Source organism: Tachypleus tridentatus, chromosome 11, assembly GCF_004210375.1.
Source record: "Tachypleus tridentatus isolate NWPU-2018 chromosome 11, ASM421037v1, whole genome shotgun sequence".
Taxonomy (NCBI): Eukaryota; Metazoa; Arthropoda; class Merostomata; order Xiphosura; family Limulidae; genus Tachypleus; species Tachypleus tridentatus.
The window spans coordinates 45,528,536-45,553,458 of record NC_134835.1 but is presented as its reverse complement, the minus strand read 5'-3'; the positions used below and the strand labels follow the sequence as shown (position 1 = coordinate 45,553,458).

General features: G+C 32.6%; 1 protein-coding gene across 1 annotated transcript in view; it reads right to left on the bottom strand.

Annotated features, from left to right (window-relative positions):
• Positions 1-448: 448 nt before the first annotated feature.
• Positions 449-24,923, bottom strand: part of LOC143232078 (electrogenic aspartate/glutamate antiporter Aralar, mitochondrial-like) — a 65,546-nt gene continuing 41,071 nt past the window's right edge. Inside the window, exons 12-17 of the mRNA XM_076467137.1 lie at positions 23,271-23,351; positions 19,594-19,737; positions 19,000-19,138; positions 17,197-17,355; positions 5,364-5,454; positions 449-4,770 (exon numbers count right to left, since the gene is read on the bottom strand). Coding sequence (XP_076323252.1) covers positions 4,596-4,770; positions 5,364-5,454; positions 17,197-17,355; positions 19,000-19,138; positions 19,594-19,737; positions 23,271-23,351 — 789 coding nt within the window. The 3' untranslated portion in view covers positions 449-4,595. The remainder of the gene's footprint in view (positions 4,771-5,363; positions 5,455-17,196; positions 17,356-18,999; positions 19,139-19,593; positions 19,738-23,270; positions 23,352-24,923) is intronic.

The window sequence follows — 24,923 nt, the reverse complement described above, 5'->3', positions numbered from 1 at the left end:
TCATGCTTATTATTAACATTAACTTCTCTTTGAAAATAAAGAAAAGCATTATGTTTATCTCATTTATTTGCCATGTCCAGTGCTAACAAAGCCTTTTATTTTGGCAGACATATTTTATGGAAGTAAATTTCTCACACTAACAGCCAAGAAAAATATTCCACTAACCATTAAAAAAAAATATTACATTGGAATGGTTAACTACATAGAAGGGTTCCAATATATAAAATTACATATATTTACTATTACTGAATGTAAAAAATTCATATAGTACATCTATTTCTTCCTCAAAACAAAACAAATTTATCAATTATGCTCAGTGTTACAGAACAGGCTGATTTTTTTTCTCTTAATTCTCATAATATTTTACATTTATAATGGTGGGTCTTCAAGTCTTGATCTTTATCTCAGGCAAATTACAGATAAATAATGAAAACAACTGTTTGCCATCTAGATTTTCAAGTGTCATTTATTATCATCTGTTTAAGAATACATGTACACACATTTTGAATAACTTGCCCAAATTAAAAATCCACCAACCAAACTAACATCTCTAATACTAATTCTAAAAAATCCTTTTGAAATCTACAAATAAACAGAATTTGTCATGAAATCAAATACCTACCAAAGCTTTCCATACAAAATACTACACCAGTTAAAGAAAAAAGTACCTCAGATAGATTTTTGATATTAAACATTTTTATAAAATTATAGATACTATATATTATTCCATATATCTGTAGATTGAAACCTTGGGTTTTATTCCAAACATAACTTGCTATCTGAACCAAACCTTATGGAAAAGCACAATGTAAACTTCTTTAAACAGATGTTTTTAAACTGTACATTGTTATGAAACTGATCAATATATTATGGTAAAACATTAAAGCTTCATTTGGCTATTTTATCAAACACATGTTGAGTAGTTTAGTTTTTTACGTATTATAAAAATATGAAGTTTTTACTTCTATTTCACTGCTCATAAGCCCTACACAAACATTTTTTGTTTTTTACTTTTGCTTGTGATAGCTTATGTTAGTTTCCAACAACCCTATCACTCTCCATCTGAATTAATGATGTTTTTTACCTATAATTGAATTTTTCTGTAGCATAAAAATAAATATCACTTATTATAAGTGTACTATGTTAAAAAATTTATTTGAATTAATCAATCAAAGCTTGGAAAGAAGCTATAGTTGCACTATTATTTTTTGGTCAAAACACTTAAGTTTTGATTATTTAACAAATTTATATTTTAGAAGGTTTTCTGGGCACAATGAAATTTAAGTAACATTTATTCGCTTGTATATGTTTTTCTCTCTGTTTAATCACAAGTTGATTATAAGATCTTCTTCCTATTCAAACTTGCAAAACAAAACATAGAACTGAGAATTTTAAATGTGGTAACAGGCTAAAATACTAAAAATGATTAAAAAAAAACTCTCTTGAACAAGTTTGTTAAGAAACAATTTATACCTAAAATAGATATGACTAAAATCTTTATACACACTTTATTTTATAACACAGCAAAACAATAACCTTTCACAGTTCAAGTCAACTAGCTAAAATGATTTTTTAATAAAGTAATTTTTTCCAATGTAAAACAAACAAGTGAAAAATAAACAAAATGTTTTAGAAGTTAATTAGTCTAGTTGGTTAGTAGTTATTTTATATACCAGATGCTTTAATTGCATGACAATAAAGTCTTTAAAACTATACAGGTTTTACCTACTTGACAGATAATTATTCCAAATCCCAGTAAACAAATATGGATACAGTTTTAAACTTACAATTTCTTAATCTTATCTTGAATAATGTGTAATGTAGACACCAACTCATTCTCCATTTCAAGAGAAAGAGAGAGAAGCAAGTTATAATACAAACTAAGTTATGTAAACAGCATATTTAGTGGATACTGTATACCTCATTGATACAGATGAAAATTCTCTATTATGGTTTCAGCAAAATAATTAGGGTTAGGATATTACAAAATAACTTTCTATATGTAATTAAAATTTTTGATATATGTCTACTGCATTAAGTGTATCTGTCAATGGTAATAAACGTTTTTATATATTAAATTAGAGATTTTTAAGATTTGTATTACACTTTTAAGATGAGTGTTATCTACTAAGTTCATATATGAACTACTTTTAAAATTTGGTAAAGAGATTGAGCTGTCTGTTCTGTCCATCAAGTGGAACTGAACACTTGATTTTAGTGTAGTAAATACAAAGACTCACTACTGTCCCACTGAGGGAACAAAATTGTAGTAAATGTTAATAAATGAACTAAATACAATTGTTAAAAAGAATTATCTTGGTATGAAGGATAGCACAAATGTTTTTCTGACAGAATCTTAGTGCTAATTAGATATTATAATATTCTCTTATGCTACTAATATGACAATTTCTCAGAGGAAGGTTCAGCAGTTACGTTGTATTAAAGTTGAAAGTAGAAGAAATGTAAAAAAGTTTCAAATTTTAACAAGATAAAAATTAATAATAATGTGAAAAAGGTGATGAAAAGCTTATCTAATACCAGCAGATGAAATGGTACTTGAATACCAACTTATCTTTTGTTTAACTGTTTTATCAGTTTGACAAACTTTCAAAAGTATTCCAGAGCTCTGATTACAAAAATAACATTTTATTAACAACTACATCTACTAGATGTTTAGAAAAACATGGATATGATAATACTTTTGATCTGAAGTATTGCTTCTGTGCACTTAAAATGGTACAACTTTAAATATAAAGTATGCATTGACTCAATATTAAGGCACTTAATACAGTTGATATAGATGTATATAATTTTATATTACATTCCGTAATTATAACCATAGTACATGTATTTGTTAATTATTTCTCTGCTTTTACCATGAAAAAAATCTTGCACTCGTAATAACAAGTGGGACATAAAAAAATTACCTGTGCAATTTACTTAAAATGATATTCAATGGCACTTAGCATTGCTTTAATTTGTTAAACTTCTGATGCTTATAAGTAGAATACTGCAGGAGGACATACAATATTATAAAGTATAAGTAATGCTATCTCAAATGTGAACACAACGTTTTTAAGAGAAAAAAGCCATCAGTAGAATGGATGATCCCTATGTTTGTGTGGATGTGTTCTTAAAGACTGTTTTTTGTTCTGCAAAAGCCAAATTTTTCTTTTTTATTTGAAATGGTGCCCTTGACCTTTTAACCAGAAAATCAATATAGTTCTTCCCCATACCCAATGAAGTGACTTGTGAAGCTTGAGTGAAATATACTATTCAGAACTCTATTTATCATGCAGAAAATTAGATGTCTATTGACTGATAAATACACAAACAATATCACTGCTATATCCTTCAAACATTTTTCAGTGAAGGTGATGAAAAAATACAAATGAAATCCTTTATTAACAAAAACATTTTAGTGTAGTGACTTCAGTTCTTATCCTCCAGAAAGAATTTTATATAAATTACAATGACCATAAAAAAGTTATTTAATTTCACATCTTGCTTTTTTCAAAATTATAAAATAGCATACAAAGAAAGTTAGGAAGTATTTGGTATTAAAAATGACTAGAACCCAGAAAATAATATATTCCATAAAATATTAACTTTTTACTATACACCTACTATTATTTTACGTGAAATAGCTTTAATAAAAAATGTAAAGAAAATGATAGGTTTATAAAATGTATTCATAATAAGCAGAGGAAGGCACTGCAATAATATCACGGCATAACCAGTTTGAGGTTTATTGTAATCTTATTTAAAAGACATATAATAAAGTAAAAAGTACAAGTTCTAGAAATGTCCTGCTATCTGCTAAAACATTCATTGTGATACATTTAAATTTACTACTTCTATTTTAACTATCCAGAAATTTAGCACAATACCTTATTTGATTTTAAATTATAATCTATAGATAACTGGAAATAACAAAAAACTCAGTCTCTGTCTTGTGTTTATAATATATTTATAAAATATAAATTCTTTAGAAATACATGCTTTTGTACTTGACTATTTAATTGTAATTATTTAAACACAACTGTTTTAAACATTTCACTGAATGACTTGCAATTGTATGAATATCATAAACACATGGGTTTAGTCATGACAGGAGATCTTCTTAGAAGTTTCTTTAATTAAAGCTATATCTAAGACTTTTGGTACTGAGATCCAATGTCAAAAATTCACTACTATGTGCAACATTTTCTTCACTCAGACTGACAGACAAGATACTGGCCTTAATAGCTATATTGCATTATCCCATTAGAGAATTGTAAGCTTACAGTATGTTTTCCTACCACATCATTGTATAGCTATGTATATGTATATATATATATAAAAATCACAAAATCAGAATCAGTTTCGGAAAGACTACAGTGTGGAAGACTTACTATGGTATGGAAAACTTCTTAAAATTTATAAATAAATTCAAACACATGCAAAAAACAACAACAACTTAATATTCAAAAGTTTAGTGTAAATTCAAAAGTGCAACTTTTTTTTGACGTCTCCAATGTATCTTGTTGCAAGTTTCTCTCGATATGCTTTGTGGTTACGTGACTAAATGACGTAAGTTTGAAGTCTCAGATTCTTTACAATGGTTCACTACTCCCAGGTATCCTATATTTGGGTAGAAAAAGGCCAAACTTAGACTCCATTCCTGAGAATACAGCTCGAGCAAGCTTGTAACCACCAATATGGTCAGGATGCTCAGACCTCTTCTCAGATGGTTGAACAGGCACTGTAACTTCAGAACCTTGTGGTGGTCTATGAAGGAAAAAGTAGCAATGATAAAATATGGAGATTTTGATTATTAATCATTAATATCATACTGTTATTATAAAAGCAAAAATTAACATTTTATTACCTAAAAGGGATGTTTAACATAAGTTAAATCCACATATCTTAAATCAAAAAACTTGTTATGATTCAGTAAAATTAGAACTAAAATAGCAATAATTATGGTAATGTAGGCTTAGAATACAGGAAACTTTAATTACTTGTTCAACACTAGAAAGAAAATCACTCAAGTAGTTATAACATTTCTTCTTTTTAAAATAATGATTTCAGTACTGATCTACAGAGCATGAAAAAGTTAAAAATGCTATCCATTGGATGCATGAAATGGAAATATTACAGTAAAAGTCTTAAAGAGATTGAAGTGGCTGGACACAGTAGTAACTGATAAGTAAAATATATTTTGTTAAAATACATATCCAATGACAACCACACATATACATTCTTAAATCAAAGTATACCATCAAAATTACTGAATTTTACTTGAGTGAATACGATTTTGACAAAAGTGACTGAAAAATGTAAATAATTTATATAAACTCTGAAATAAAAATGAAACTTACCTGCCACCAAAGTCCACATAAAATAACCTTTGTAAGATTTCATATGTCAATAAAGTGAACCCAAATTGAGGAGAGGACCGGAAAACTCGAGCTGAATATAATAATATGTGGTTATTTCCTTTTAACATTTTAACCATAGATAACAATAAGGAAATTCTTGTCACTATTACTTAAAATAAGAAATGTCTCAGTTCTTACTCATTTTTTTGGTTTTTGAATCAAACCTTTTAGGTCCTTTAAATCTTGTAGCAGAAAAAAACAACAATAATGAATTGTAATTTAACATCATGAACAATTACTGTGTAGAATAATGATCACTATTACATATATTTTTGTTAACTATTGTGATTTATGTACCAATTGTTGTAAGAATTTCACTGGAACAGATATTTGTATCTATTGCAAATAACTAAAACTATCTGCTGTTGCTGTTCCCAAGTTTTAACAACCAACCAAAGGGAAGACAGCTAGTGAGCTACACTTTACCACATACCAGTCATACTAAGGGACTGACTGTTACTTTGACAATATACCCATAGCATTGCACAGATTCCAACCTGGCTCAGCAGCAGTTCTCAGTCTGTAGTCTGTGGGCCCCCTTCAAGTGGCCCATAAAAGGTTGCATAATTATAGAAAAGAAGCAGCAGCATTGTGTATAAATCCCACTGTGGTCTTCAAAAGGTACTGTTAAAAAAATAAATAAAAACAGATGCACTGTGAACAAAACTGCTTAAGAACTTCTGTTCTACAGCATTCAGAATATTAAAAAATTCAATTCTTAAGTTATTAACTTGAATTCAAAAAGAAAGTGGTAATAAAGAGTTATAATAGAAAAGAAAAAAGTGCCTGTAATATACAGTGGCTAGGACACGGCAAACCATAAGCAGGAGATCAACTTCAGTCCAAAACTAGTAGTGCTAAGATGGGATCACTTGGCCCATAGTAGCAGGATGGTTTTCTATCATTATCTCAGACTCAAGAACCAGAAGGGAAGAACAACTTGCATTCTAAGGACCCAATTCATCATATGTGCATATGACAAACAAGACAAACACCTGTATCCCCTGGGAACTGACATATGGATAATGAAAAGAAGGTGGAAATGCAGATTGGAGGGTCAACTCCAGTACAAAACCTTATGGCATTGGCAATGTACCATCCAATCAGCAGTAAGAGGAGGGTCCCAGCCCACTCACAAGTGAGGATTTATGTTGATAGGTCTGGCTTGAACCAACACCAGTCATCTGGGAACCAAAATTCCAGCAACAGTAGAAAGGAAGGTACCCAATCATAATGTTGAACTACATATTAGAATGTGATGGAAAAATTCAGTTCACACCAAACAGCATCTGTAACAGTACATTAGAACCAACAGTGGGAGGACAGTCATACCACCTACATCAACAAAATACCAAAGCCCTACTCTCAACTGCATAGAATTGAGTACATTCAGAAGGAAACCTCCATGCTCCACCATTTCATTGGTTAGGAGCTGGTACATGGTAAAGACTCACATACTCCACTGGAAGAAGGGTGGAAGAAAAACATGTGGGAGTCTAGAGAAATGCAACACTGAAGAAAGTGCACTGGATAACCATGAAACACTATTTTAGAAAGTAGACTGGACCTGACTGACACAGTCAAAGGGCCAAAATGAATGGGCAAAAATTTTCTTCTGTTTTACTCATGTTAGTCCATAAACAAACAATCTGGGATAAACATATGAAGGAAGATAATGTTAAGAATAACACACTAGCAGTCTTGCAGAACACCCTATCTCACTGGTGAGCATTATTAAAGTTATTGGCTACACAGTGCAGATTGATTAATAAGTACACCTGGAGAGGCATCAATTGCCACAGAATGGGATCCAGAATATAAGAGCAAGAGGTCCCTGTAATAAGTAAAGATATAAAGAAAAGACAGCTACTTATAGATAAACTGACAAGTGTAGGATGGCGATAGGAGGCAGATGACATCCAGCCAAGAAGGAAACTGCAAGACAATGAAGATAAAGTGACATAAATGTATGAGCAGTAGTCCACATGCCACTATGGAAAATCTCCTAAAAAGAATGATGAATATGAGCAGCCAAAGGTATGGTAAAATGGAAAATCTGATGTGAGGAAACACAGAACACGGAACATGTGATTGGAGTCGAAAGATAGAGAGGAATAGGCAAAACATACAAGTTGCCAAAATTCATCAAGTCAGAGTAACAGAAGAAAGGTCACAGGAGGATGAAGGATTCCAGTGTATAAACTATTGGGAACATGAGCCACATCTCAGAACCTTGACCAGATACATGGAATGGCTGAGATCAGTACTGGAATACAGATGAGAAATTAAAGTAAGGTAAATATGAGTGAAGGCAACATTACCTTTACAAGTAGTATAGGTTTTAGGGAGGAATGTACAATCAGGATAAAGAACAACACATGTTTTGGGGCAAATGAGGTGAGAGACATTGCGGGAAAACAAATCTGACCTTCAATATACACAGGCCAAATGGAAGAGGAAAAAGGTTTTCAAAGATAATATATGAAACAAGAAGACAATAGTTCAAATGGAGGGAATGAAATGGCAAAGAGGATAACACCAAGATCCTAATCTTGTAAGGGAATGGGTTGAGGTCAACAATGGAGACAGAAGGATTGAAATAGGAGGGAAAACAATAGGAGAGGAGAGGACATGGCAGAAATGGAAAAAAAAATGAAAGGTAGAGGAGTAGCACAGCTCTATAAAATAATCTGTACACCTGTACAGTGGCTAGGGCACAAAGGACCATTCAAGACAAAGCAACTACATCCAAAACCCATGTTGCTGGAAATTGACTCTCATGCAGGGATGAGTATCATAGTGGTGATGAGTCAACTATAATCCAAAAGCCAGTTATCTTGGCTGGGGTAGGAAAGAGGATCATACTGTCTTTACCACAAATTCATGAAGACAGAAGGAATTAAGAACCCCCTGACCAATGAACAAAGTCACATCACAATTTGATAGATTGATCCAGGAACCTGACATCCATTATTGAATAGATGTCTGCATAATGTAAAAAAATCTCCTTCAAAAGTGAAATTAATCAGAACTACCCCAAACATAGTAACTTCCTTGGAATAATAAGTATTGATGGATAGTGAAAGAGGAAGAACTGTAATAATCTACAAGTACCTCCACTGTGACCCACAACACAGATGCAACAACAATAGTATAAATGAAGGAGGAATATAAACATCCATATCACGTGTGAATAATTATGTTAGTTGGTTCAACTTTAAATCCAAAATCCAGCTGCTGGGAACCAACATATGCATGGGAGTAGGTTGAGAGATTACAATCAAAGAGATGAACTGTAATTTTGATGGCTCACTTTCATTTATATTTGTCACATAATGGAGGGTATCACATCATCCACACCAGCAGAACACTACTGCCCTACTCTCAACTGAATGGTTGTACTGTCATTTCTATATTTTGTTTGTATTTTATTAACCAATTGAAGAGAATGCTTCCACAGTCTACTACTTTATTGGATTGGAAATCAAAAGTGATGAGAACTCCCATACTTCATTAAAAAAGGGAGAAGTAAAAATGTGTTGAAAAGTTTGGAGGAACAACAACAACTGAGACAGTGCAATGGGTGACCAGGATACCCTATTTTCAAAAGCAGATGGTACTGATTTATTAAATACAAGGCATGGTAGGAATTGGCAGTTGTCCCTTTCTGTTTTATCCATGTAGTCCATGGGGGAGTACAGTCTGGAAGGGGCAAATTTTTTCATTAAAAATTCCATCACAAAAATAAACGTATAAGCAATCTTATGGAACACCACATCTCTGTAGTTTCATTATGTGGCCATGGAAATATAATATGTATGTTGACATAGATATACACTGTGGATTTCATCTGTTAAATAATACTTAGGCACCACTTGCCATGAAGTGGAATCCAAACACTGAGCATAAATTAAAAAAAAAAAGCTCCTGAAAATGAAAGAAAAATTAAAGTTAACTTAACTAGTCAAAAGTATAACTGAATTCTGAACAATAGTTACAGGATGAAAATAACACCCTGAAGAGAAAGAAACTGCGATCCAAAGCAAACTGTGAGAGATGAGCATATTATGGGTAGTCCACATGCTCAGTTGAAAAAAGTACTTTCAAGAGATGAGAAAGAAGAAATGCTAATAGAAAGGTAAGGTATCAATTTGAATGAGAAGGCAGTAACAAATACAGTAAGAGATAAAACAATAAAGAGGAATAAGCAAATTGAATTGAGAGCTGAACCTAATTAGAGAAGGTGAAAAAGAATGGTTGTCAATGAAGGAAGAGGCTGGAATAGGCACCACAGAAAAAAGCTGTATGAGAAGCATAATAGAGAAGAACACATACAGGACATAGAAGTCTATCCAGATCAGGATGAGGTTAAAGGTGGAAACAGAAGGAAGGGAAAGTGGCCAAACATAAGAGTTATCCACACTAGCCACCGAAGAGCAAAAGAGAAAAAAACAATCTGGAGAAAGAAGATATGCAGAAGCAGAAACATCAATGTCAAATAAACAGACCACTTATGGCCACAGGCAAATAGAAAGAAGGAGGGAAAATATAAGGAAAAGGTGAAACAAGGAGCATGAGGAAATGATTTGTACGTAGGCAAAGTGAGGCAGAGCAGGACTCCATTAATATCCTTATCCAAAAGGGTAGTCTGCAATGGTGGAAGAAGAATCTAGAAGGAATACATAAACAGGTAGTGTAGTAGATGTAAATACATGTGGTATTGGGAAAAATGAAATGTGGAGGAAAGGGCTACCCAAAAATTTGAGATTGAGGAGACAGAAGCCTTGCTATCCAAAAGTCAAGTAAGGAAATCTGTATGATGAGTAACAATGGGTTGATTAGAGGAAAACCCTTGACCCAGAAACCAATGGCGTTAAATGCTCCATTTATAATGAGAAACACTAATAAAGGAAGGGTAAATGAAACAAGCTAACTATTATGAGGAGCCATTTCTTCTCATTAATGACCAGAGAAAAACCAGGCATGGAATAAAAGGACAGAAATGAACCAAAGAAACAACAGTAATTATGGATGATGAAGAAAGGATGGAGTTTTAGGAAGATGTAATGGAGGAGGAAGTTGGAGCAAGAGGAGCCAAAGAAACCACAAATGAGATAGCCAGAAAAGTGGTATCTGAAAAACTGAACACAGAGTGTCAAGGATGATCAAAATTACCCAGAAAAGTAGGAGAACTGAGAGACAGACAAAATACTGGTCCAATCCTAGCTGAAAACATTGACAGCCAGAGCAAGAATACAAGGGACCAGAGACCAAAAATAAGGCAATATGTGGTTATGGGATACAGCAAAAGCTTTAATCTGAGGAGTAATGAAAGCCACTAGAAAACGAAAGGATTTAAAGACCAATTCATTGGATATAATTTTTATAGATGGGAAATTAGATCTGCAACAAGAGCAAAAGCACCTGGAACATGACATGCTATGATATGAATACTGAGCTTGTAAGCCCCCCAAAACGAAAATCCAATGTATGAATACAGAAGAACTGAGAATGGATGCCATCCTGGTGATTGAAATAAACAACCAGTGGAGGAAAGTTGAAATGGATCATTACTGGATAATTTCTGGCCAGCTGGAAGAAATGAACCAAAACACAACTTAGAGCAAGAAGCTCCAGTATGTTGATATGATAAGACTTCTTAGCTGCAGACTAAAACCATGAAGCTTCCAGTTGATTAACCCATGCCCCCCATCCCCAAAGGGATTTGTCCACGAAATGTGTAAATTTGGATGAGGAGAAGAAATGAAAAACTTGCTGGCTTGCAAGCTGTGTCTAACCACCAATGCATATTGTCAAGGAGGCTAGGAGGAATGGTAATAAGAGCTGATAAAGGATCCCTAGCAAGATTTCAGTGGTTGTGAAGAACCCACGAAAAAGTCTGACATGAGGGAATAAGGGCTGCACTGGAAGATAACATCCCAAAAGCAACAGAACCTAAAGCCCCATTAAATAAAGTCAAAGAAGAGAAGGGTGTGCCCAAATGAGATGTTTGTTGAAAAAAAACAACACACAGATGAAGAAGATATTGAATAGGACACAGTAAATACTTCTCCAACTTAATGACCCAGTTCACTATAGCCACCTCTCAGAGCAGTTGATGAGGGAACAGGTGAGATCCTGTTGGAAAGAGTTAACAGTAGCCAGTCTTCCAAAGAAAGAGAAAAGTACAATTCAAGCACGTAAGCAATGAACAAATACTCTGACCACCTGATAAAACATACAGGGCTGAAGAAAGGATAGTGCAGGAAACAGATAAGTCACCTCATGGAGAATAAACTGAAGATAGGCTTGCATGTGATGAGATATTGGGATATGCAATAAGCATCAACAATGTTCATCTTGGTCATCTATAAACTCAGAGAAAAGCTCCCCTAAAAATGACTCCAAGATAAAATAGGGCAAATTGAAAATAGATTAAGGTGGGACAACTCTACCACAGACCACCAGTCTCCAGGTTTTTGGGAGGACAACAAACAGCTGGAGAAAGATCATGAACAAGTGTAATGGCCTGGTGAGATTATCTCGTAATGCTTCAGACAGACACTGGCTGGCAGATGGATTCCAAGTCATAGAGAAATAAAAGGGTAACTGAGACAAAGAAGGTTAGGAAAGAAATAGCAGGCCAAGTCCTGCTGATAAAAGTCAAAGAACCTATGGATCTATGGTGAAAGATCATCAATGGGTAACAAAATCATATGGTTAAGCTCCCACCAAACCAAACCCCACTGGCTAGTCTCCAATACTGTTGTTGGCCACATGCCCACCAATGTTGAATAAAACAAAAAAAATGAGAAAAACCTGGAAGGAGGAACAGGAGTAGGGGCTTACTGTGGTTCTAGCTGTGAAGACCATGCAACCAAAGAGGAAAGGGTAGAGTGTTGATGCACAAACTACACACGATTGCAAAGTCACAGGTACATGATTAAAAAAGGGCCACACATAAATCCCCTAATCAAAAGAGAAGTCCAACAAACCTGGGACAAGGTTGCATCATGACTCAGAATATGCCAAAAACAATGAACCAAGTGTGTAAATCAAGGGCCAACAATGACAAATAAGCCAACATGCAGTAATAAAAAATCACAGGAAAGTGGAGAAGTGGATAAAACATTACATATCTGAGAAAAAAATGTCAAAAAGGCCTTACTAGGCCTAGCCAATTCTGTAAAAGAAGTAGTGAAAAACATGATAAAATCTACTGTTGTGAAAAGGCTATCAAATCTTTATCAGACTGAAGAAGTTCAGCTTGTTCAGAAAGATTGGTGGGACAAGTTCAGGAGATGGTCAACCCATATAATGATCAATTTCACAGCAGATAATATAATAGTAATCTAACAACATGTCTCTCTCACCTGCTGTCTATGAATGAGTGCTAAAAATATCATGCCCAGTGGGAACATGATCCTCAGAATCTACTGTAGAAATACATAACTCAAAACAAAAGTATTTGATGTAAAAGATGCAAGAGTGAGAAACAAAAAAAGATTGGGAAATTAAGTTAAAGAATTCGTTAATGTCAAGAAAAAGCACTTAAGAAATTAAACTATTAAAATCATACTTCACACAAATCACACCAAAAAAACAACAAAATCTGAACACAAGTACTGTAAAATGAGAAGTAACAGTTAAGTATATTTGAATAGGAGTCACGTGTATGAAGGTGTCTCACACTCTTACTGATAGAGGGTGACATGTATGACTTGCATGAGAAGCCCATTGGATTACAATGGAGCAGAGATAGAAGGCTTTTAGCATATGTAAGAATGTTTTGCATACAGAGGGCAGCACTGATTGAGAATAGCTGTTTATGCAAGATGAAGTAATGTACTGTATTGGAATATATGTTACTGCATTTGGCAAAAAAATTATTTCCATTCATTTACAAGGCATGAAAAGTAGAAGTGTACAAATGGCTAGATGGAAAACTCAGAAAAATCTATATGAGAAAGAAGATGTAAGAAAGCTAAGCTGTAGAAGAATTTTGAACATTATTTAACATTGGTAAATCATGAAACAGGTTAAGTACATTGTTTTATCAAACAAATACAATCTGAAGAATAGTCGTTAGTAACTTTGCATTCTAAGGATAAACTTTGCTGCCTGAGTTTAGATCTAACAGTTTAAATTCAGTTACAGGTATCTTACAAATAAGGCTAAATAGACTGTATTTTTACATAAATATCAACTAAAGAAAAGATTAGTTAATGGCACTTAAACGTAATTATTTTTATGTGAAGATAAAGCATTGATAAAACTGTAATACATCTTATTCTCAAATATTAGGCTTAATAATCAATAGGCCACTAGTACTTTGTGTTGAGTATTTATTCTGAAGCTACAAACATAATGATTAAGACTAGTGTATGAATTATGGATTCATTGTTTGTTAGCTGTGATAGGTGAAATGATTTGGTTTTATTTGGAAAGTTGGAAATGGAATGTACTTTTAAGGAATTTTTTTGTACAGTTTGCAGATTGGATGCTATTCTAATTAGAGTATAGTCAATAGATATGAGAAACATGGACTGTGGGAAGTAACAGCAGAATTTCCAGAAGAATTTAAGCTTTTATATGCAAGAGATACATCAGTTAACAATAAATCTCAGGGAATTAGAAGCAATGCTATTAAGGCTAAAAGTAGAGGATTTAATTGTAATGAGCATGTTCTATTGAGCAACAAATTTCTGCACTTGAGGAACTATTGGAGGGAAGGAAACCAAATGGTACAGAGAAGAATATGAATTATAAATTTAAGGAAGTTACAGGTGATTCTTTGAAAAAAGCACGTTGACTGGTTATTCTGTGGGGTAAATACTGAGAAAAGAACTAGACTATGCTATCCAGGGGCACAGATGGAAGATATAACTGAAAAAGCGAGATATAATAAATGGAGCTTGTAATGATGTTGTTTCTGTTATTGCACATAGAAGCTGATGATGCAGGTAAAGGTGGGTTAGTACAGCCAATTTCTAAGAACAATGGGGCTGATAAAGACATTTAAAGAAAAGGGCCATAACGTAATTGTGTTAGGTATGCTGTCAAGAATTAACTCTGAAGATGAAATTCTAAGTAGGTCACCAGGGTTGAATAGTAGGCTGACAATATGTAAGGATGAACAGATTGGCTAGTTGGACTTATGGTATCAGTTGAGTGGGAGAAGGAAGTTTTTAAGAATGGATGGTTTACATTGAAATAGGGTAGAGGCTGGCTTGTTTTCTGAGGCTATTAACTTGGTTATAAAGGAAGTTTTAAACTAGTACCAGATAATGATAAGGACCAGGATAAACTAAATGCAGAAATAAAAGATGTAGTTCAGCATGGGACATGAGTATAGAAATCATTCTAAGGTTAGTCTTACATCAGTTGTAGGAAAAGTTTTGTAAAGGTTGATAAAAGATACTTTGCAGAGTCATTTAACAAATAAATTCTTTGAAAAGATTATTGCTTATGTAGGTGATAGTAAGGATGTAGATTTGTTGTATCTGGATTTTCAGAAAGCATTTGACAAAATGTGAAATGAAATGCTTGTAAAAAGATTACAGGTGTAGGGGATAAAATAACTAATGGGATAGAAGAATGACTGTATGGAAGAAAGCAAAGGGTTATTATAAATGGAGTTCCACTAAACTGGATTAATGTTACAAGTGGGTAATTCAAGAATCAGTCTGAGGATCTTTGTTCTTTTGATTTACATAAATAACACAGATGAAGGAATGATCAATAAATTACTTAAATTTACTGATGATGTAGGCGTCTTGGGTTTCACTGGCTGTGATAGGGATGCTGCTGCTTTACAAAAGGATTTAGATCATTTAGTGAGTTTGGTGAATATATAGCAGATGAGTTTTAATTATAAGTAAAGACAAGATAATACATGTGGGTTATCATAATTTAAATAATAAGTACATCTTGGATTGAAATAACCCTAAAAAAAGGGTTGTTGGTGTAGTGGTTAAACTGTCTCTTAATTCAAGTTTAAAGAGGTCATAATTTCAATGTATAGACCACTGGTTAGGCCATATTTGGTGTACTATGTTCAGTCTTAGGCTCTTACCTTAGGAAAGACGTTGAATTGTTGGAAATAATTCAGAGGTGTGCTACTAGAACTGTGCCTGGGATGGTGGGTTGTTGTATGATAACAGTTAAGATCTCAAAAATTATTTTAGTTTGAAAAAAAGAAGAGTTGCAAAGTATCTGATTGAGGTGTTTAAGATTGTTCAGGAAACTGATAGTGCTGATGCATCTTTTTGTTTTTTGTACTTAATAGTGAAAATAGTAGGACTGGGGGACATAAATTTTGGTAGGGTAGGAGCCATCTTCAGCTAAGATAGTTTTATTTTTTTAACAGGATGGTTGGCCTCTAGCATGGGTTGCCTTTGGATGTTGTGGAGGTGGTAAATTAATTGAGTTTAAGAGGAATGATAAGGAATACGAGGTCTGTTAAAAAATACGCGGACTGATGTCATAAAACAAAATGTACTTTATTTAGAAGTTACAGGTCTGGGACCCCTTCAAAGTACTCTCCTCCCCAATGCACACACTTATCCCAACGGTGTTTCCACTTGTTGAAACAGTCCTGGCACGCTTCTTTGTAATGTCCTCCAGCTCCTTCATCGCATTTGCCTTAATCTCAGGAATCGTCTCAAATCTTCTTCCTTTCAAGGGTCTTTTGAGTTTGGGGAACAAGAAAAAATCGCAAGGAGCAAGGTCAGGTGAGTAGGGAGGTGGGGAAGAACAGTGATCGAGTGTTTGGCCAAAAACTCACGAGTTCTGAGGGCTGAATTTCGCAGCAACGGGGTGCATCTTCAATTTTTCGGTCAAAATCTCGTAACAAGATCCAACTGATATCCCACACTCTTCAGCAAGCTCCCTGATAGTCAGGCGTCGATTTGCTCGCACCAGGGTGTTGATTTTGTTGACGTGTGGGTCGCCAGTTGAGGGAAGGACGCCCAGGACGCTCATCATCTTCAATGGACTGTCGACCATCCTTAAAACGTTCATGCCACTTGAAACATGCCGTATGCTTCATAGCAACATCACCGTAAGCCGTGTTAAGCATAGCAAAAGTTTCAGTCGCAGATTTTCCAAGTTTAACACAAAATTTCACAGCAAGTCGTTGCTCCTTCAGGTCATTCATTCTGAAATCCGCCAAACGAAAAAATCGCACTTCACTTAAAACCACGTAGCTAATACACAAATGAAGATATCTGCAATCAGGAAATGGCGTCGTGATCAGCTGATCTGTGCGAATCTAGCAACACCAACCGGATTCCCCTGGAACCAACTGGAGCCATGCAATTCAAACAGTCCGCATATTTTTTTAACAGCCCTCGTAGCTTAGGTTTTCTAAAAATAGTTTCAGTTTAGTTTAGAGGATGGGACAGTCTAGACAGACCAGTAGGGAACTTGTTGTCCTTACACATTATGTTATCACTATATCCTTCCCTCTCATACTTTTTCAGTCAGAGGAATAGAAGATAAACTACTTGTTTTTTAAATTAGTTTTTACTCATCACTGAAAATAAAAACAGTACTGAAAATGTGGATACAAATATACATCTAGACAGAAAGAGCGAAGATTAATTTGATAAATATCTCTACTTACTGAACAAATCAACTTTCCTTATAACTTTCATTATCTGATGTAACCCTTTATAAATTAATATTGTAACATGAAAAGTTGACAGAAAGGGTATCTAATGTCTTAAAAGTTTATTATATAATGTTTGCTTTGCATAAATTATCACTTAACCTGGACCACCCTTGAAGAATGCTGTTAATCCTTCTTCCTTCATTATCTTCCAAAAGGCATCTATCACACCACTATAAGTAGTTTGGCCTTGCCTAGCTTGAACTTGAAGTCTAGTCTTGATAACATCTGCAGGAGTAACTAAGTAAGCAGCTGGAACACCTATGTAGATAAAATGATTTTTTATAAGAAAGAACAGGATGAAATAGGCAGATCTGTGTGATATGTAGTAAAATAAACTATTATAATTTAACTAACTAGTTTCCAAACTGAAAAGTTGTTTGTGACCATTAAATAAAGACAAGAATTTAGAACCGTATTGTTAATTATCTGATAAAATTCTATTTACAAATAAGCTCTTGACTTAACCTGTAACACAGGACAGTTTTAATGCACTTATTCCAGATGCAGGCTGCACAGTAACACTTAGTCAATAGATGAAAACAAAATTATACCATGAACTGAATAAAATCAATTACTTGTGCAGTTAACCGTGAGGATTGTCTTTCTACAACATTGTTCAGCTTGATCTTGTTGCAAATATAACAATAAAAAGAAGTTTTAATATGACAGAGAAATGAAATAATCATGTTATTCAAATCAGGTGTCAGTTTAAGCAATCAAAGATACTCTATTATAACAAATTAGTTGCTTCTAATGATTCATTTCCTGATATACAGTTATATGTTTTAAGTTAAAAATTAATGTTATCAGGATAGACAGGAAATTCTATTAAACTTGAAAGTTGTTTATAAATGTGTTTTGGGGTTTGAAACTCAAACAACTGGGCATAGTTGGATTTTGTTCATGATCATTCTAGTGTGTTAATGCTATAAAATACTTACATATTACTTGAAATGAACTTTAAAATAAATTTTCCTCATGGAGATATTAATAAAATGTAATACAAAGCCTGATGTTAATGAAACAGAGTTCTAAATGCTAGATGAATACAAATTTATTATACCTTCCCCAATAATAAACAGATTTTTGTTTTGAACTGGACAAAAGTTTTGGGGGATAAAGTTGAGAATAATTTTTCCTAACATGCTGAAGTGAGCATTATCACCATACTGTAAAACATTAGAGTACACACATTAAGATACTTGGACAAGACAATAATAATACAAGTAAGTAGTCTATTCCTTGGAACAATAAAATAGATACCATAATATCAAACACAAATAATCAAGAACATAAACTGTACATGGTATCTATCAAAACATGAACTCATTATTTCTTCCAGTAGGTGTTACAACACCATTTTTTTTTTAAAGCAAAGTAAAATGTCAGAGAAAATTTTTAAATTCCGTCTAAAGAAGTTTCAGGTTGTTCCTCAAAATTCAAGAACCTGTCTGGTCAGCTAGTAAACATCTAAAATTCATATAATTTTAAATCTGATACAACACTTCATGATAATTATGACAACTTAATTATTTAGGATGCATAACTACTACAATGAGTTTTGAGACTGTAGCTCAAAGTATTAAGTATACTTTTTGTCAAAAATTTAAATGCATGTATGAAAAAAAAGGTGAAAAAGTTATGATTGTGGAAATTATCATTGGAAAAGTGACTATTAATTACAAATTTGCTTTTATTTACTTTGGCTAATAGCACCTACATTTTTAAAGAAAATAAAAACTCATTTATAGAATTTTGAGCTTATTTGTTAACATGACAAAGTAGAATTTTCTCAGATAAACTACTTTTAATAATGCCATGTGAAAAGCAATGTATAACACATTCTCTTCTATGACACAAGGTAATCCAGCAAATCAGCAAAGATTAAAAATAAAATCACACCTGCAATAAAAGCAGATGCTAAAAGAGACAATGGTCCATTATGTCCAGTCTCATCTGCCAAGGCCAATTTAGTATGAGCATATACAGGAAAATAGATGGCTGAGAAAGGAATATCCCTTAGGAAGCATGCTCTGGATCCCTATAGAAAAAGAAAGAAAGAAAAACAACAAAAACTTTCACTTTTTTTCCCAACTGGTTTTGTACAAATAAATCACAAAAAGAACTATATTTTATTTTAAGATAAAAAAAAGTTGAGTTAAAATAGATAATAGTAAGTATGCAGAGTTTCGTTTTCTTAACTTCACAACTGTAGGAAATAAAAACTAATTTAGAGAAGTAATGGGAAGAAATTTAAGAGTAACAATTAAAAATCCCAAATTCAGATACATATATGTATGTCCCAGTTTTATTGCTTCTAATATGTTCATTTTGTACACATGCTTAAAAATAAACATGACATTGAAAATACTTTTCTCACCAGTTGATTTCAGAACTTTAATTTTTTTGTAAGTAAATAGCTTACAACACAGCAAACACATTTTACATCATGACTGTAGAACTATTAATAAAGATCTGATTCACTATTCAAAATACCTTATAAAGTCCTCTTAGTCCCAGTTCTTGGATAACCCCCCAAGCACGAACTTTTGATCCTACAGCAGCCAACTCTCCTGCCACCTGTAGTCGAATTTTCACAATTTCTAATGGGTTCGTAAACATTACTTGAGAACCACCTGCCTATGATAAAAATAGAAGATTAGAGCAATATTTAATTTACTTTTAATTATAATGATAAATTTTGTAAAACAGCCCATTAAATAGTTTTAAATTTTTCATCCTAGATTTATGAATAAACAATTTTCCTGATGCCAAGTTTCTTTTTAATTACACAATAAAAAAAAATCTTTTGGTATTTCTTTACCTATTTGAAAATTGAAACTAGTAGTTTGAGAATTTTGAAGTGGGAAAATGCACATATTTCTGTTCTTCCCTAAATAATTGATTATTAATTTCCTACCCATTATGTAAATGCTATTCACTTTTATGAACAAGAATATCACAAATAAATTCACCACTGCTACTAGGGAATTAGGGACATGAAGTGGATAGACCATTAGAAGATATATTAAAATACACAGCTGTATAAAAGTTAGAAACAAAATTTATTAATGACATCCTCCCCACCCCTCAATGTAGAATCATCAAAGTTATGGAAATGTTTCTACATTTAGTAATATTAAATAATTTACAAGCTTTCCAAATAACACATTTGTAAAGTACTGTGCAAAGTCAAAAATTAGATTTCAGACTACCTCCAAATAACAATGGAAGGCAAATCACAAGTGAAACTTCAAAATTTTATTTATCTTCATATTTAGCACAACAGAAATATGGTGGAAGTGTTTTAGTTCCACAAATAGTTAATATTTATGTGTCCCCCCTTTTGTTTTAATAACTGCAGACAATCTTTTAGGCATTGTTGCAACATATTTAATCAGTGTCTTTTGACATTTTACCACAAATATCTCTAATACACTCCAATAGTTTTTTTGGAAGTAACATTCGATTTATAAAGCCTTTGATATATTAAATCTCTGATCTGCTCAATTGAGTTGAGGTTGGGGCTTAGTGGGGACCACTGAAACATCTGAATGATTCCAGCAGCTTTTATCTTAGCTAAGTAATTTCTGCATAGATTAGATGAGTGTTTGAGGTTATTATCTTCTTGGTAGCAGAATCCTTTATCATGATGGATCAGCATCTGATGGTAATTGTGCTGGTCCATTATTTCATCTATTAGGCAAGTATCACCTATCCCCTCAGCAGAAAAACACCCTGAAACCATCACACTGCCTTCCCCGTACTTCATGGTAGGTTCTATGTGTTGAGGTAAGTTTCTTTTAAATTTCTTCTGCTGGATTTATAAACTATGTTTTGAACTAAATATTTCAAACTTGGACTCATCCATTCACAACACCATTTTCCAATCATCAACACTATAGTTTTTGTACATTTTGGCAAATTTCAGTCTTTTGACAATAGTTGGAGGTCAAAGTAAAGGTTTTTAAACTGCTATACTACCAAATATTTCATTCTTGTTGATTTTACTTGGTTATGTAGATCTGGACACTCTTCTGTTCATTATGCCATGTTTGAGGTCATTGGCAGTCCTCCTTTTGACCTAAAGGCTGTATAAATAAAGATACTTAACATCAGGTATTTTTTTCTGTGGAGTGCTACTGAATTGATTTCTTCTAGCATATACAGGTACCACATGCCAGCTCTTTGCTAACTTCTTTCTATATATTTAAGACACTACATGGTATACCATGACAATTATTTCAGACCCTAAATTTGATCAATATGTTCATTCAAGTAGAATCCTTATTACACACCCTTGGTCCAAGTATACATGAATTATAAAGAATGATAAGTATTCTCACCCTGGCTCATTTAATTGTCAACATGGATCAGTGAAGCATTACCAGTGTTGAAATTTATGCTCTGTAATGGCATGAAAGAATTAGCCCCATAAAATGGAAAGAATAACAAAATATTCTCTTGTCCTAACACTTTTGCACAGTACTGTACATACAAGTCAAGCAAGAATAAAACATTGCCACTTGTTCTTCCAATTCATCTTAATTAAAACAGAGGACATTTGTATGAATGAAAATCATGCTCTGTTTCTTTGTTTACAAAAAAACAGGCCAACAGCTTTTGCTATGGCTGAAACATGGACTGAACATCAGTTTTTAGTGTTATAAGCTCTCAAGCTACAATGTTCTAGTGTAGGTTAACCATATCCAGATTGGTGAGCACTTTTCAGATGTTGAATGCACACTTGTGTGTCAAATGCACAATTTAAGTAAAACTTGTAGCTTTAACAATATTTCAACTACTTTTAATTTAGAAACATTTTTATAATGTTGTTTTATCATTCAGTAACATTTTAAAATTATTCACAAAGAAAAATTTTTTAAAAAGTTCAGTGTTATTTCTACACTTACATTTTTTGTAGAATTTTCCTGCCCATGAAATCATAGTTTTGTATTTATCAAGGATACTGTACTTCCTTGAGAATAATTAACCATGTCTGGTTTCTCTTGTGATTTTCTTTCTCTTCCATTAGTTTTATTACTAAAGCCTTTTGTATACACCCTTTTATTATGTCACAGCATGTGACCTAAGCAGCTATTCTGCTAAAGTAAATGAAACTCAGCTACTACCTACAGCCAAAGTTTAAATAACATTAGATAGAGCAGATTACACACAACTTAAGTGTAGAATGAATAAAGTGGTGTTGGTAGTAACTTTTAGACTAAATAACTGCAAGAAAGAATAAAGGAATGTGACAGGAAATTTACTATACAAATGGGGACAAAACTGCAGATATGGGACTTTGATTTTTGATTCTTTAGGTGTAGTTTTTTATACTGAAAATGTTTCTAAGTAAAACCAAACATTTTGTAAAACAACAGAAATGTTCTTCTCTGATAAGATTTCAGGTAAGCTTAGTTAGGTTTAACAACTAAAGTTTTGATAATAAAATATCCCAATGACTCAAATCCTTATTTATGGATTACTATTATTAGGTTTATCATACTCAAATAATGCACATAAAGTAATTTTGTATTTATTGAAAAAAGTCATATTTATTAGATATAAACAGATCTGAACCAATAATATTGTTATCAAAACACTATTACCTAGTTTGATAAAGGTAACAATTGTGTCATTTTTAAATGGTTACCAATAACTTTTGTCAGTTTTGTCTACATTTCTCACAGTTTATAGCCAGAAAAATGACTAATGCAATTGTGGAAGTAAAAATAATAAAAGAAATATGTTAATAAATATAAATTAAGGTGAACTTGGATATGTGAAATGAACTTACTAATCAACAGAAATTCAAATTGTTAGTCTTTAGGAAATAGTTTTTATGTTTTTCAGAACAGTCTCACAACAAAATTGAGGATTTCACGACTTAAAAATGATAAAAAAACACGTAATTATTTCAGTTGTTTAAAACTAAAACTATATACTATTAAATACTTCTACAAGTGTGGTGAAATTTGGTTAATTATTTTAATTGTGAAAAAGGAAAAGAACCTGAAGTATATCAATAACATCTCTGTTGTCCAGTAAGGGTGAACTTCATATTTAGATATGTCACTGTACCAAAGCTGCATCTAAGCAAATGTACTACCTGTTCTAAACTACTCAAGAATGTTAATTCCTAAGAATTAAATCATTTCAAAAACACTTACACAACCACCAGCTAGGATCTCACCCCACAGTGGAATGTTTCCAGATTCAGTCATAATCTTGTCTCGTACCAAGTCATTCACCTAAAAAGTATTAACAAATGCAAATAAAGACATATATTGAAAGAGACTATGAATGAAGAATGCATGGTAAAACATAGAATTTCTACAAGGCAAATAAACTGTACAGTTAGTAAAAAATTTAAAAATAACCTCAATAAAATAAATTAGGAATATATATAATATTGTGTAAAATAATTGATAATAAAGTTAAATTTCACTATAAGGGAATATCAAAATAATATGGTAACAAATTTAGACTTTTTCATGCGTCCTCTTCAATACAACTTCTACTTGTGAAATACACGCACAAACACTACTTATTTTGTCAGGGTAGTTCTTTAAGCAATCTTATTTATTAAATCAACCAGAAATCATACAAGACAATACATAAAACTAGAAATTATGTCACTAGAAGAACTGTGGAAAACCTGTTATTTCAAAGATTGTGAAACTTAACTATGAAGGCCACTTTGATTGAGCTCCATTATGATGTCTTGTACCCTAAAAAAACTTGGAACTTCCTCTAAAATAAACAGCATATTCTTCTTTTACAAATAAAAGTTGGACTGAAGAAGATATATGAAAGCATCAAACTGTGTTGCTTTCTAAGAGTGGATCTTTATTTTATAGGTATAATATTTCTAAAACTTTACCATTTAAATCAGTTGAGTTAATGACTCACTTTATAGTGTCTCAAAAAAATATTTACAGTGGACAATACATCTCATTAAGAAGAACTAAGTACATTGTTTTCATCTGAATGAGATATTCTATTTTATTTTCTAATTTCTAATAAGCTGACAAATATAAATTTGCATGTTTAAGAAAATGTTTATGTGAATCTGTGCAACTAATTCTGAGCCCCATATACAAAGAAAAACTGACAAATTTACAAAATCTAAAAGAAGATACTTTTTGTGAACATTCTTTTACATATATGTGCAAACTTTCATTATGTTTCACAAAATCAATATTAATTATCTCCAAACCTCTTGACTCATTCATTTCTAAGGTCCCCAAACTCTTTCAACATTTTTTTTCTTCATTTATATGTTGTGGGGTAAAAGTCTACATGCAAAATGTGAATTCCTTTTGTGAAAAACTGCGAGAAAGAGTTAAAAAATCAAGTAAGCATAAATATATAGGTAAAACTGCAAAACAGAACACACACACATGCATACATGCTATAACTGAAAACATATTACTCATGGATTATTAAAAAGATACTTCTAACTCCACTCAAGCCATGGTTACTTATTCTACTCATTAGGTTCAGGCCTAATACAATGGTCTATCTACTGTTACAATCATTAACTAATACAGATCCAAATACTATTAAAACAAGTTTTAGAAATTAAAGTAGCTTAGTTTAGGTAAATCATAAATTCAGAATTCTGTACATTTCACACTGAGTCTCAAGACCTTTGATTTCTGTCTGACAACCAAATTTTTAAGAAATAAACTTGAAAATAAATATTTTTAAAAATGCTGCATTCATAAGAAAATCACACATTTGTTTTTCTTCAAACCTGAAAATTTCAATTATTAACTGCTAGGCAATGTGTATGTTTACTATATTATTTGCATATTATT